The sequence below is a fragment of the Anopheles stephensi genome, chromosome 3 (genome assembly GCF_013141755.1).
Source record: "Anopheles stephensi strain Indian chromosome 3, UCI_ANSTEP_V1.0, whole genome shotgun sequence".
Classification (NCBI taxonomy): domain Eukaryota; kingdom Metazoa; phylum Arthropoda; class Insecta; order Diptera; family Culicidae; genus Anopheles; species Anopheles stephensi.
Genome location: NC_050203.1, coordinates 21,516,689 through 21,531,039, shown reverse-complemented (window position 1 = coordinate 21,531,039; position 14,351 = coordinate 21,516,689). Strand labels below are relative to the sequence as shown.

General features: G+C 42.3%; 1 protein-coding gene across 10 annotated transcripts in view; it reads left to right on the top strand.

Annotated features, from left to right (window-relative positions):
- The window catches only part of LOC118512880, a 157,071-nt gene that overhangs the window by 87,832 nt on the left and 54,888 nt on the right, over positions 1-14,351 (top strand). For 6 of the 10 annotated variants that reach the window (XM_036057973.1, XM_036057979.1, XM_036057978.1 and 3 more), the window contains exon 3: positions 10,092-10,127. The exons of the other annotated variants lie outside the window; for them this stretch is intronic. In XM_036057973.1, coding sequence (XP_035913866.1) covers positions 10,092-10,127 — 36 coding nt within the window. The remainder of the gene's footprint in view (positions 1-10,091; positions 10,128-14,351) is intronic. 10 annotated transcript variants of the gene reach the window in all.

Genomic DNA, 14,351 nt, shown 5'->3' with positions numbered 1-14,351 from the left:
CTTACTAAACTTACTAATACTACCTAGTTGGAGAGCTATTCTTCACTACAAAGGAACGGCCCGGATGAGATTTGAACTCCAGTCCTGCCGTGTGAAAACCAACACTGCTGTCGTGTCTGTGGACCGAGCCACACAGAGTACAAGTCTCTCTGTAAAATAGCTCTTCTCAATTTAATTCTTATTTTAATCATTTAGTTCAGCTTTTTGTATAAAACTTAATAAGTCTTATAATATTTTCTACTCTTCCTGTTTTTGTCCTTTCAAAGAATTTTCAGATAGTAGTATTTTAACTAAAAACCAATTTTTTTTCTTCGTTCGTTCTGCTTCGTTGGCTGCTGGCCCAACGGTCAAAGGAATTTCCCGAGAAAATTGGAAGCTCGGTCTCGGGCCACCAAATGTCCACCGAGACGTGCAGCCAGTTTGAAATTTTCACTTGCTGTTGTTGTTTGAATGGTGAGCACGATTACTTATCCTTTCTTATGGCCAATAGTCGCCAATGCGCTATTTCATAAAATATTGCACTTTATTACCAACTCTTTTACGAGAAAGCGGTAGAATGTTGAGATTCTGTGCTCTGGAAAAACTGGCGAGTGGTTGTTCTCATGCGGCGCAGCTACAAATTATCAATTGTCGCATCAAAGTTTAAATTAACAGTCAAGGGCGTTAGGGTTGGTGGGCGAAGTTTTTAAAATTATTAAAGAAGCCTTTTAATAACAACTCGAATAGCCCGTTTAACCGATTGAATAATTTAACAGTCCTCCTTGCGAGTGCATGGAATACTCTAATGTTGGGCCTCAAAAAACCCAACAAAATTTTAAATAGCACAACTCCTTCATTCCGTTTGCAGCAGTCCCGCTTCCAGCCAGATTTGATAAGTTTTCTTAATCTTCACTTGTGTAAACCAACTTACCGTGCCCGACCGCACCCCGAGCCCGCGGGGCCAAATGTTTTCCAACCTCCCCAGAACTTAACAGCTAACTCGCCTAATGAATGGGAAAACCGTGCGTATGAAAACAAATCCCCAAAAACACTTCTTCGTCGTCCGCTACGCCCCATCCATTTCCGGCTCCGGCCCTCTGTCGCCCGATCCGGTCCGGTTCTCATCAGCATCATATTACTCCCGGGAGAAGGAAAAGAGTTGCCGTCACTCGCAACTTGAATGAAGCAACAAAACAAACAAACAAAAAATCAAAGCCAAAGCGTCATCCACTCCTCGGCATTTTCAGCAGTGCGAAGGGAAAAAGGGAGCGTTTTTTTCTTCGTTCTCCTGTGTTGCTTCTTGCCCAGTTACATTGGCCGATGGGCAATACTTCAGCAGATCACTTCCAATTAGGGCTCCCAAACTCATGCCACACACACACATACACACACACGAACGCACACCCACACTAGGGGTTGGCCATAAAACATTCTCATCATAAAGTTTGAGTGGTGCTGCTTTGGGTAATTAGGGCATTAGCCACATCATAAACTTTGACAGCGTATCACAAGCCTTTTGGGGAAGAAGGAAAAGCAGGGGAGGAGAAAGAGGGGCAGGATGAATTGAGGGTGGACCATGTATGGCCCGCTTTACACAGTGTGGTTCATGCTCGCCTCCCACATCACCACAATAATCAACATTGAAGTCAGAAAAAAAACGCTCAGAGCTAGTGCACAAAGGAAAAAAGAAGCATAACGAAGGAAAACGGAAACCGAAAAATCCGGGCAGCGTTTTTTTGTGTGTGTGCTTGTGTATCGTTTGTTAAATCCTCTCCGCTTGACAAGTGGTGGACAAGAGGATGAGTTGAAGGGGGAGGGGGGGGGATGCAAGACGGAAGAAGAAGCTCCGTAGTGGAAGCTAATCGGTAAAAATGTATCAAATGACTGCACGGTGTCGATGGTTGCTCCGGAAAATGGGGACGGTCGGTCGGGATTTTGGGGCCTGTAAAGTAAGTGAAACCTGTTGGATCTGGGTTGGATGGAGCGGTGAACAGCATAAAGCAGTGCTCGATTTATGGATGACCTCTGTCGATGGTGGCAATAAGCAACGGCAAGAAAAAAGAAACCGGTGATCCCTTGACCATCGATTGTAATACGATCGCCACTGGCAGAGTAGGCCGCGTTACAACGGTAACGGTTGTTGATGATGAATTAATATTTGATTTGATGGAGGCAGATAAAGTTGCACTACGGGACGACCTGGTTTTTAAATATTTTAATACTTTTAAAATTTAAATTGAATAGTTAAGTCAAGACCGGAGATCGAATCCCATCCAGACCGCCTCCCGATAAATGAGAGTCAACTTGGAATTATTTTCAATTTTACCTATTATTCTTCTAAAATATTCAGAAAGAGATTAAAACGATTTATTTTCTTTGTAATGTATAACTATTTTGTTCAGAGGAGCTAAGAACGTCTATATAACCCTATGAAGCTATAGAAGAACGCATTATAGAAGGGGATGAGGCTTTTCAAATTAGATACCTGTTTTTTCCATCAGACATTGGAAGATTTACATCCTAAATTGGATGAAAAAGAAGACGAAAAAGAGAACTAAGGAAAAGACTTTTATCGTTCATCCTAAAGAGCACAGCCTAGTGCAGGGTATTTAAAGCTTTGGCTTCTCAAATTAGCCTGCTCCAACGTATAACAGTTCACTTTTCATACAAATATCTTTGTATAACTTCAAAATGCACACCAATCTTCAACGCGGAAATTAACAAAAATTAACGTAAATCAGTGTTCACTTACCTATTTGCCGGATCGATCGCATACCGTGATTGATTCCGCCTTTTAAAATGACAGTTTGTTTGCCTTCTTCTCATCAGCTCAACGCACATCTTATCTTAACTTAAAAGTAAATCAAACTTAGCTTCCTTAAAATGCGTGCGTTGCAATCAATCGATAAACACGATAAAAAATCGATCAACCGATAAGCAAACGAAAATTGTTTTGATTGTAATTTTACAACTAAAAGATAATCAGATTAGAAGCGGTAGCAGTAATCACCTGTGAAGCTTAACCTTCATCGAAGACCTGTTAAGTCACCTTCGCACGTTTTTTTTAATTTAATTGAAAAGATACAAGATAAAGACCACCACCAAAGCAACCAGCGGGATTATGGTCGATGTTTTGTTATGATTAAACAGTAAAGCTTTTCTATTTCGATTAGCTACGATCGTTTTACGCATAGTCAATTTCGTTCAGTTCGCATTTGGATGATTAGTTTTTTTTCCCTCAAACTAAATTTATGTACTTTAAATAAAATTGATATTCATGTAAACCTTTCAACAGCCGCTTACAGACGACCGGTGGCGATACTATTTTAGAAATACTAAACCTCCGCTGCACCGCTTGGCGATTGTAGCTAATCGAACCGATTACGGTAGGTTCACGTACCGAGGCCGAATCTCATTACTCATTTCGCCAGCTCAACATTCCGTTCAAACGCGACGCTCTAGTGAAACAAATACCTTTCGCGGAAAGTGTATTTTCGGCACCTGTGCTTTGGGGTGAGTGAGTGTGTCACATTGGCGCGGGTGGGCGCCCAGCCGCCCCAAAGGTGATCATGAAGTGGGTACGTGTCTGTTCAGCCCCCCTCGGGATGCAGCTACCTTCAAGCATCAAAATCACAGCGAGAGATGCATTATAGCGTGCCAGTGCAGTGTACGGTTGATGAAATCCGACACGGTTAATTGTGTATGCATCACATTACGTGCCCCGAAGGGACGAACGACGCAAAGACGTTTCTGGCTGACTGACAGCAGTACGTTCGGTTGGCGCACGGTTGCGGACGACGTTCCATGATTGAATCCGGATGTCGAGTGCAAACAACCGTGATGGATTTTGCATATTGCGTTCCGTTCATTTTGCTGCTGCTGCTGCTGCTGCAGTCGCTGCTGGCAATTCGTGCGATCAGCAGCAGCAGCAGCAGGGTTGCAACTGCTGACTGGTTGGCTGGCAGACTGACTGACTGACTGACAAAAAGAAACCGGAAAAGTAGAAATGAACGACGCATTCATGTTAAAAACTAGTTCGCCGAATCGTTATAGCGTCTTGGATTAATTCAACTCAACGTGACGCTTTCGTTTTGCTTGGTTTTCAAGTTGATTTACCCTGTGCAAGGACATGTCATGTTTGCTACTCATTGCTTTCATTAGCACTAAAAAATAGCAAAAATGTTTTTTATCAAAGCTAACATAATATGCTGTACTAAAACTATTTTTTTCCGTCTGCTTAGCTGTCAGTTTAAATCCTTCAATGGCACTTTTTTCCCCTTTTGGCACTTTTTGCCCTTTTTAGCATTTTAAATATTTTCTTTATCGAAACTTTTTGATTGATAATCTTTTTGTTTCTTGTTAAATATTAATTTAAATTTATTTTCTGTTTTACACTAGCTTTCTAGTGAGCTATTTTTATGAAGCTTTTGCATTTATCACTTGTTTCGTTTATTTATGTCCTTTATTGAAATTTTTTCATCCAGTAGCTTGAATAATCAAGTGCATTTTTTTAAATTATTTATAAATTATTCCGAATGTGGTGACTATGTATTAAAAATTCAAGAAAAAAAACAAACAAATCTAAGTATTTAAAAAAAGTTTGCTCTATTTTTACTTTCCTGTGAAATCTTTTCAACTTTCACCCAACAGGATCAGGGATCAAATCTCATCCAGATCAAATTATGAATTGACTATCCAGCTGCTGGTAGAATCAAGTCACACAAAGCAAAAAAACACAGCAGGCCGATACCTTTCGAGGTTGTAGTGCCAAGGAAGAAGAAACAGGAGAAGAAGAATTTAAACCTTTACAGCCTTTTTTAATATATTTTTTCGATTAGTATTTTTTTGTAACCATTTTTTATCTAATTTTTATGTTTATTCACTTGTGTATACGGCCTGCAAGCAAAATATTTCCCATCCCACATCGAATGAGACAATAAATATTTCTATCAGTTCATACTTTTAACTTAACCAATAATCTTCAAACAATTGATTTTCCTTTACAAAAATCATAAATTATTTTTCCGATGGTTTTATACCAGCTTTGTTCCCTTGTTTCCCGTTTGGCAAAACTATAAATCTCAGCCGTATGACATTTCAATTTCCTGTCACAAAACTCGTTCCGTTGCTTAACAGTGATGACAACGCTCGTTCCGCTTTGTGCTGCGGGGAAGTTACATGGCATCCTATTAATTTCTGTCCCGTCTGTATTCCTAGCTCAACCACGACAACGTAACCATAAAAAAGGGCCAGAACGCACCGCGCGCAACACTCATCGGAACAGCATGATCTATGCGCGTTCGATGGCTTTTCCGTTACCTGTCGTAAAAATCGTATGCAAAAACTGTTCCGCACCTTGTCCTACACCCTCCCAAAACTCATCACCGAGGTGCGAGTGTTGGTGAAAGAAAAGCTAGCTCACGCAATTGTTTTACGGCCGTCGGCCTTGTTGCCGTAAAGCCGAAATGGATGTCTTCATCAATGTCCGTCCTCGTCAGTGTTCTTGGTGGGGAGGACAGGGAGAGACGAGGAGGAGATGGAGCGGAAGAGGAAGGACGGGGTGGTGGGTGGTCTGAAAAGCAAACAAATCAAACCCAAAATTCCGACACCAAAGCTTCTGCTGCTCGTTACGCTGGGTTTTTTTTTCTTTCTTCTCCCTTGCCTTTGTTTTCGAGAGGAGTCGTTTTGCTGCTTCTTTGACTTTGACGATTCATTTCATTGTCGACGTGTCGGTCGGAAAATGGTTGAGGGCCGGAGAAGGGGACAAAGAATGAGTGCGCGAGGAAGTAAATACAATCGTGTATCGATTTGCTACAACGTTCATGATTTGCAGTGTTGGAAGTAACGAGATAGGAAGAGCCTGCCAAACAGACGCTCTCGTGAAATGAGAAAATTGTGCTCCGTTTCGGATGTGGAAACTGTGATGCTGAAGTTCGCCTAATAGTTTTCCACATTCCAGTCTGGCTATGGGTAGCACACCCAGGTGACCTGGAGCACTGCACGTGAGTTTGTTAGCAAACACCTGCCACCTGTCTGTTGGTGCAATCAATGCACAGTGGTGGTGTTGATGGTGGCCACAATAAATGTATATTTGTGATATAGAAAATATCGATTAATCGCCGTTACAAAGCCCTCATGCATGCTGCCGGATTTAGTTGAAGGATATCTGTGGCAGTGATGGAAATGGAAACACGTACGCTGTTAAATTTCATATCATTGCTCTTGGATGTAACTTTTTGTGATGTGGAATATATGCTGAGTTGTTGTTATTGAATGATATATGCCTGTCATTGTCATTGGTGTCATGATTTACGGTGAAAAGTTCCTTGTTTTGATTTCTTTACACTTTAAAAGGAAAATCAGTACAGTGCATAAAATAATTATGATTTTTTTCATAATGTGGTAATGATTCTAATATATAGGCGATAATTTAGTCATTTTGAAAGAGTACTTAATCAACAAAAAGGCAAAAAGTTGATCCCAGGAAAAATCGGTCAAATTCAGTTTTTATTAGCCTAAGTGGAACATCAAATTTTTCAGATGAGTCCGGTGGCCAGCTGCCCCTGTCTTTATACGGCAGGACCGGGGTTCAAACCCCATCCAGACCGCCTCCCCGTATTCAGGGCTGGTACGGGTAAATTAAATCATCGAAATCCACAAATGGCAGGTTCAGACTATAGTGCCAAAGAAGAAGAAGAAAAGATTTTTTTAAGCTGGGACAATATTGAATTAGAAGCTTCGTTTTGTTTATTCCGATTTATACATTATACAGCAATTGTTTTATTATTATTACATGAATTCTTTTTTGAAAAGGATTTTTTACCATATTTGTATGCGTATCACACCGAAAAAATTTGATTCGACCCCAATGCAAGTCATTTTCATTGCTTTATAATTTTTGAAAATTTCCATCTGCCATTTAGGAATCTTATAATTAAGTTACGCACTGTAAAATCATGTGCGTCTTCTATTACATCTCTACTACCAAAGTATTGCTTTAATCGGAACAGAATTATCTTCCGAATGTTTATTTTACACTTTTATGACTACCTGTACGATCATGGGGCATGAAACATACCAGAAATCCACTGTTCTGTGACCGCCTACCTCACTACGGCTTGAGAATTTATTATTTTTAAATCACGAAATAAAACCTACGGCCCTTACAAGGTCCCGGAATGCCATCGCTAAATGCTTTCAAAATTTGTGCAACGTGTCAACTTACTCGCTAATGGATCGGTACGCGATGTAATTTTTCATTCTGTTTGGATTTGGATGGCCTTTCGCGCTCTCCCTCTCTGCCTACGATTTTCGTTGACTGTGAACGATGATCCACAACTTGACCGATGACCGTTTCAATCGTCCCCATCGGATGCTGCATCTCCTCGGATTCGTGCACTGGGAACAATCAAACAAAGAAAGCAAAAAAAACGGTGGCTCAAGAAGCCGAACAAATCCATCCACCATCCTGCATGCTCGCACCCCGGGGTCCAGAAGTCCAGAAAAATTGCACCAAATGAATCATTTTCCTTTCGTGACAGGGTGCACTTTTAAAGCAATTTATCACCTACGTGAAAATGCACTTCCCACCCCGGTCGCGTTACTGTGCGCCGCGGCAAGATGATCGAGCAGGGTCGAGCGCACAAACACCTTGCACGGGCATCGGCAGCTGGCAACCCCGGGGTCCGTGTTGCATCATCCTCGTAGAAAAAGTGCATTTCAAACTGCGTTCCCGGCGCCCCACCTCCCTCCCCACTGAATCCCCCCCACCGAACACTGACAAATGATCCAATTTTGTGAAAAAACGAACTGCTGCTGCTGGGGCTGCTTCTGCACGGCTATGCACACACACGAAATAAAATAGAAATGGACGCAGAACCGGGCCAAGCAGCATCAGGAAATGCATCCGTCAAACAAACGGACGTGCCTTCAACTTTTCATCTCTCTCGCATCGAACAAACAGCCCGGGCCAATTTTGTGCAGGTTTTGCGGAGGTTGTTTAATGGAAGCCAGATTTCCCAGCCAGACGTCCCAGGGAGTTTGGCCTGTTTGCTTTATTTCTTCTTCCTCCATGCATTCCACCAATTCCCTGAATGCACCCTGTTTGGTTTGCTTGAAACGGTCGGAATGTGTTTTCCCAGGTGGAGAAGCATCGTGGAGTGGGTTGAGTTCATTAAAATTGATTTGAAAAATATAATTGTATTTCTTCGCACTTCTCGGGCTGCGGGTATGTGCTTTCCAATGCCAGCTTAAACCTGTTCCTGCATGCCTGTATGGAAAGGTTTTTTGGCTGAAGGCAATCAGTAAACAATCAACCGCAAACCAAAAGCCCGGGTGATGGGGGGAGCTCGTCTATCTTGGGGCAAATTTTATCGGCAGCCTATAAGGTCCGCCACGACTACGCACGCCCACCACCATACATCCATTATGCTTGCAGGGCGACGAAGCCAGCATAATAATGTAGCGAAATCAATTTAGCATACTTAGCACGAAAGCTTTGGGGGAATGGGATTTTATAGCACAGCGCACACACAAAAAAGTGGTGGACCGGGAAGGAGAAGGATGTGTTTTTCTTTTCTGTATTTTCCGGAAAACATGTATTAACCTTGCTACCTCGTATCCTTTCACTTTCGTTTGCTTATAATTGCAAACCAGAATCAGAATACTTTAGCACAAATAAGTTTAGCCTAGAAAGAGCAAGGGAGGAAAGCACGAGCATTGGTACAGGGATCTCGAGCAGAAAATTGTTTCAATACATTATTCGAACCATGTTTCCGTTTCCGCCTTAATAACGTTTGCGGGGAAAAAAACACAATACACCAGAAGCATGGTAGAGCAACCGTATCCCGAGGAACCGTGTGTGTGTGAGGAAATTTTTGGAAATCTGTGGCCCATGCGAAGTGTAATGATTAACTAGAAATGGATGGTCGCTTGAGATGTGGAAATCTCAAAAATTCGCTTTCGCAAAAATTTCGCTGTGAGCCCTTTCCAAGCAATTTTTTGTTTACCCTAACCTTGCCACGGAGCTGAGTGTACTTTAAAAAAGCGTCTAAATTTTAGCGAGCAAATGAATTATCGAAATCGATAATGACAGTTGTTAAAAAAAACAATAGAGTACGTCTTTAAGAAATGGTCAGTTTATCAATCCATTCCCAAGGAACTCTTTACAGCAGATTATACCTCCAGCCACAGCTGTGGCCACCATTAGGATAACTGCTAGCTCATGGTTCATTCTCTTTCATCACTCACCCTACTTGCCTTGAATGGTCCTTAATACCCGCCACTCGAAAATGGCGAATGAGTTGGCGTCCTTTGTCAGCATAGTTCAAGACTCGTGCCCGTAGTGAACTAGCCGGAAGTATCGGTAGGCACGATTCTCTTGAACATTTTAGTCAAAGTTACGGTCGCACAAAGGTAACAATACTCTTTTACCTCCGAGGGAGATCGTCACCGTCAACTGATACTCTGCTCTATCACGATTAGAGCCTCCAGCTAGCAGGTACACTGTCTTCGTCGCATTGATCCTCAATACAATGCTATAAGCCTCGCATTTCGGTCGAGTGTACGTCCACTGAAGTCCCTATCTCGTATGCTTACAAAGTTTAATTCCTATAAATTGGACTTCGTAATGTAATTTTATGTTATTTTTGTCCCGTTGTATTCAAACTGCGATATTATAAAATGTAACCAAATGTAAGTTAGATAATATTTTGAAGCTTCCAATACGTTTTTTCCACGTAATCATTGTTTGTGTGCCATTGAAACTTGCTATCAAATGATCTTTTAGAGTCCTTTTTCTTGCATGAATTGATTTTTGAATGAAATGAGACCACTTTCCTTCGATGAAAATCGAATTTGTCACTTTGGGATTTAAGTAAAAGAAAAACACTTAATACCTATTCAATTTATTTTTGAAGATGATTGAAAACATATGCTTACATTCTAATGTACTTGAAATGATTTGTTCTCCTCTCCATAGAGTAATCACAGATTACACAGCTGTTGACTTCTGGATGTACTATAGCTCTTTCCATTCTTCTCTTCATTCCGTTTATAGAAACAGTCGAATAATAGGTATTTTTTCCCATCTTCTTCTTTTTTCTCTCCTCCAGGTACGTCAATGTGTTAAATACAATGAATCTGCAACCGTGAGTATACTTCACTGCTATTAAAAAGTCCCAAAGTTTGATGTTGTTTGTGTCCCTCTGCCGTCCTTCCAAGAACCGTACCGTGTATTCGATGTGTTAAGCATTCATCAAACACTTACAACACATTTATACGATTTGTCACAAAACAACAATCGCACCTGTAAAGCTCTGCTGTAAATCATAAACAGGACATAAAATCATAAAAGACAAATGTGTCTCTTTCGAACCGACTCCCTGCCCCATTTCCCGCCACTAGTCGACCGTGTGTCCTGTCTGCCTGACAACTCACGACCATCGTCCTACGTCCATTAAATTTTCGTCCCATTTAAGAGTGTCAACAGAAGCACGCGCCATTCCACGCCACGCCTAAAACACGCAGCCAAAATACGAATGGCTGTACTGTCAATATTCATTTTCAAGTCCACCGTGGTCCTCCCCGCCAGATGTTTGTCAATGAAAAATGCGACTAAAAATAGTGTCTGGAGATGAAGATGGAAGGCCCTTTGTTGCCCCTCGTCAAATGGTGACGACCAAAACCAAAAAAGAAAAATACGGCTACTGTCCTCCTGAATTGGATGATGGCGGTGATACACGTGAAAAAACGTTCCACGTTCTCCACTTCCCATCGATGGTTCTTGTTTTGATACCGGGCAACATTGCGGACCTGATGCTGTTGCTGCCGAGCCTGCTGCCACTGACACTTATCTATCACATTAACGTTTGACCTTTAGTCGGACGAGATTGGGACAAAAATTGAACATCAAACGCGACTCGATCGTAGGTGATTAAATGGCCGGTAACAGTAGGGAAGAGAGCGGAGAATCCGATAGAATCATGTTTTGCCACTGGTTTTCGTTTTTGATGAGATTTTTTCGCCTTTTTGATACGGGGAATGATAAGGAGCCGAAAGGTGGTGATGACGATTATTTGTTTCTGATCTTGCGAGAGATTCTAAATTCTTTCTCCTTTTCATGAATAATTTATCTTCATCTTCTCGTGATTCTATTGCACCCCTTTTTCGTAGAGAATCAAGTCGATAATCCTTAGAGAGAAAGATTTTTAACGTATATGTTAGTCTCCGGAAGTGATATGTCTACGAACGGCAGGAAGCTACTCAACCTCCGTTTGTAAGAGGAAAGACTTCTCATCCTTTTAACCCTGAGCATCGCTCAAGAAATGAAATCCAGCTAAGGCTTGAAAAACTTCTCCCTTAAATAATGGTTAATGGAGAGCAGCCGGAACATCTTTATGTGCGAGGTGGAATTTGCGGTGTCCTGTACCTTTGCGTCCGTTTGCGAACACCACCGTCTGTCACTTCCGTTCGGCGGATGAATACCCTCACGCCCCCAGACGGTCGTGCTCCGGTCGCTTCCCATCTCGGCGACTGGTGCGTCGAGAATGCAAAACGCTCAAGTACCAAGCGTTTCCTACGACATTCAAATTTCATTAAGCCCAAATGAACGCCTCAGCCAACGTCACTCGCGATCGATCAAATGTCAGTTCCGGTTTTCTATTTCGCTCCGGTTCGCTTTTTGCCCGGGTACCGCTTACCAACACCGTCCGGCAACCACTTCATGCCTCCCAGGGTTCGAGATGGCCGAGAGCGAAATTAGATTAATGTACCGTCGAACCTTTCGAACGGAAGAGGACACGATCAACCGAAACAAGATTACCACACGAAACCGCCGTGGATGAAATCGATGAATTTTCGCTTCATCTTCGGGAATCGGGATAACGAACTTTGGTGAGCGGGCGTTGGTGGGATGGAAGTGGGAGTGGAAAAGGAAGTTGTGGTTGTGTGGGAGAAATATTTAAGTACAATGAAAAATAGACAAATTAAGAGGCGGGGGAAATCAAACAAAACGCGCAAATATGATGGTAGGAGATTCCAGTTTTTAGACCTTGGGAAGGATTTATAACAAATGGCCACTATTTATATTGCGGTGTTTGATATCTTCAGTTAAAAAAATTGATATCTTTTGCCCTCATCTATCTATCTAATCGTACACTTCTCGAGCAGTTTTAGTAACTCAAACCGAAAGATGGTCTTATAGTGCTAAAGTGCTTTTGAAGTAGATTATTGTTTGAACATAACTCATAACAGCTCGCGGGTTATTGATGAAATTTTTACTTAATATTGTAGCTGAAGAGCTCTTATGATAAGTAATACGCGTGTTAGTGATAGAGATTTCTATTTTAATTTCAGGAAGAACTTCCCAGCTGTATAACATTGTACAATTTTAACTCTGTGATTGAAAATGACGTTCTGAAAATCAAACGATGCTAATCGATTTTATAGGAGTTAGATCCATGTTTTGTAACCGTCTAACTCGTACCGGCCGCATAGCTTCCTAGCTGCGGGTAAAGTTAGTAATGGAAGCTAGTAATGGCAGGCATAGTAGATATTATAGATTGTACATCCAAGTAACAAAAGAAGTCGCTTGCTTTGATGGACTTTCATATGTGTTTCAGTGACTATTTGATAATCTGTTGATTAGCAGCGGAAATTGGGGCAAGTGTGTCTCTCTCTGCTTGGCCTAACGACCTCTTAGGTCATGCCTGTCATTTCTGATTTATTAGATTTAAAGATACCACGTAGTTGAAAGTCAGTCCTCACTACTGGGGAACGGCTCAGAAAGGGGATTTGAATCCCGGTTCTGCCGTGTGAAGACCGGAGCCGTTGCTGCCTCTGCAACCGGCCTGGTTTTCTTTTTTATATTCAAATATTATCTATCTGTCTTATTGAAATAGTCACATTTTACACAAAAACAACTGCATTTCATTTTCCAAGCGGTATAATGTAAATCAAAAACACATTTATGCATCAGAACAAATCTCTTGACACTCCAATATACATCTGGTAGATTTTAATTGATTTGTCGTGTACAGCCGTTCGTTATTGGCGCCTTCTAACAATTACAATTTACACCAGCATCAATCAAAAGCAGTTGCATAACTAATTTAACCGGTAGAACAACGTGATTCCTACACCGTACGATACGGCTTGGCTTCCCAACCAGGACCGGCCGAGGCACGGACGGAAATATTCTAAAAAGGGAACTTCCTAGCCAAAGCAATTGACGCTCTAGCACCATTCAGTTAGCACTCCATTTAACCCATTTGAGAAAAGTAACTAATGAATATGGAATTCCCTCCGAGCTTCCCCCCCCCACCCCTATCTCCTCCTCCGCGGTTAGGTCACGATCACGGTTTAAAAAGGGTTGGTGGCGAACTGCTTTTTTGTGTTTCATTTTATGTCCTCCCTCACGCTCGTTGCTCGTTGCCCCACTTCAAACGACACAAAAACCACCACCGCACCATCACTAAGAGCGATCCGGTTGGCAGTTTAATTCCCGCGAGCAGCTTTGGACGCTTCGATGACGCGCGGTCGAACGGGCCCGCGTGTGTGCGTGTGTGTGTGACGTGAGGAGTTTTAATTAGTTTTGGACACAATAATAATCGGGCCGACGGCAGTCCCGGAACACACTTGTAGAAACTAACACGCTACATGCAAATGTAGCTAAATTTAGCGCGTCCGCGAGTACCACAAATCCCGTTAGTCGTCTCCTTCCCGCCTTCCTCGACCCCATTGCAGGTGTGGGTGAAATCAAACCACACCAAATCCGTGTTGTGCTTGATGTGCACCGTGCTCTCTCCGCACGCTCCGTAGCGCCCCGGAGTAATGGTGTGGCCAGCGTTTCAAATACTCACTGATGGGATTTTTATGACCTGACCAGGTAACCGGTGTGTGACATGGGGAGGGGGAGGGGGGTGGTAAGGAGGTGAGGAATTAGCACAGGAAAGGGTTAAAGAGTAATTAAATCGTATATGATTTATAGTAACATGGCAAAAGTAAGTTACGCGCTCGCTCGCTGCATTTACAGCAACCACGGTCGGTCGATGCAACCACAACAATATATGTAGGACACACCGAACAGTGGGGCGGAGGGGGGGGGTGTGAAAAGTGCGAAAAAGGATCCCAACCCCCACTCCCTTCCACACGGTTTCCTTCTTTCACTCGAATGTAAAATGCACTGGTTTCAGCTGAGGCGATGCGGTTTTGCCTCTAATGCCCGCTGGTGGTTCGTGCGGTGCGATGTGCTCACTCGGGTGGCATGCTGAGCATAAATTAAACATGAGTATATTTTTGTGCTTTATGAAGGAGTAGTAAAACAAAGCAACAAGAGGTGTGTGTAATAAATCTATTTCCTTTTTGCAAATGGA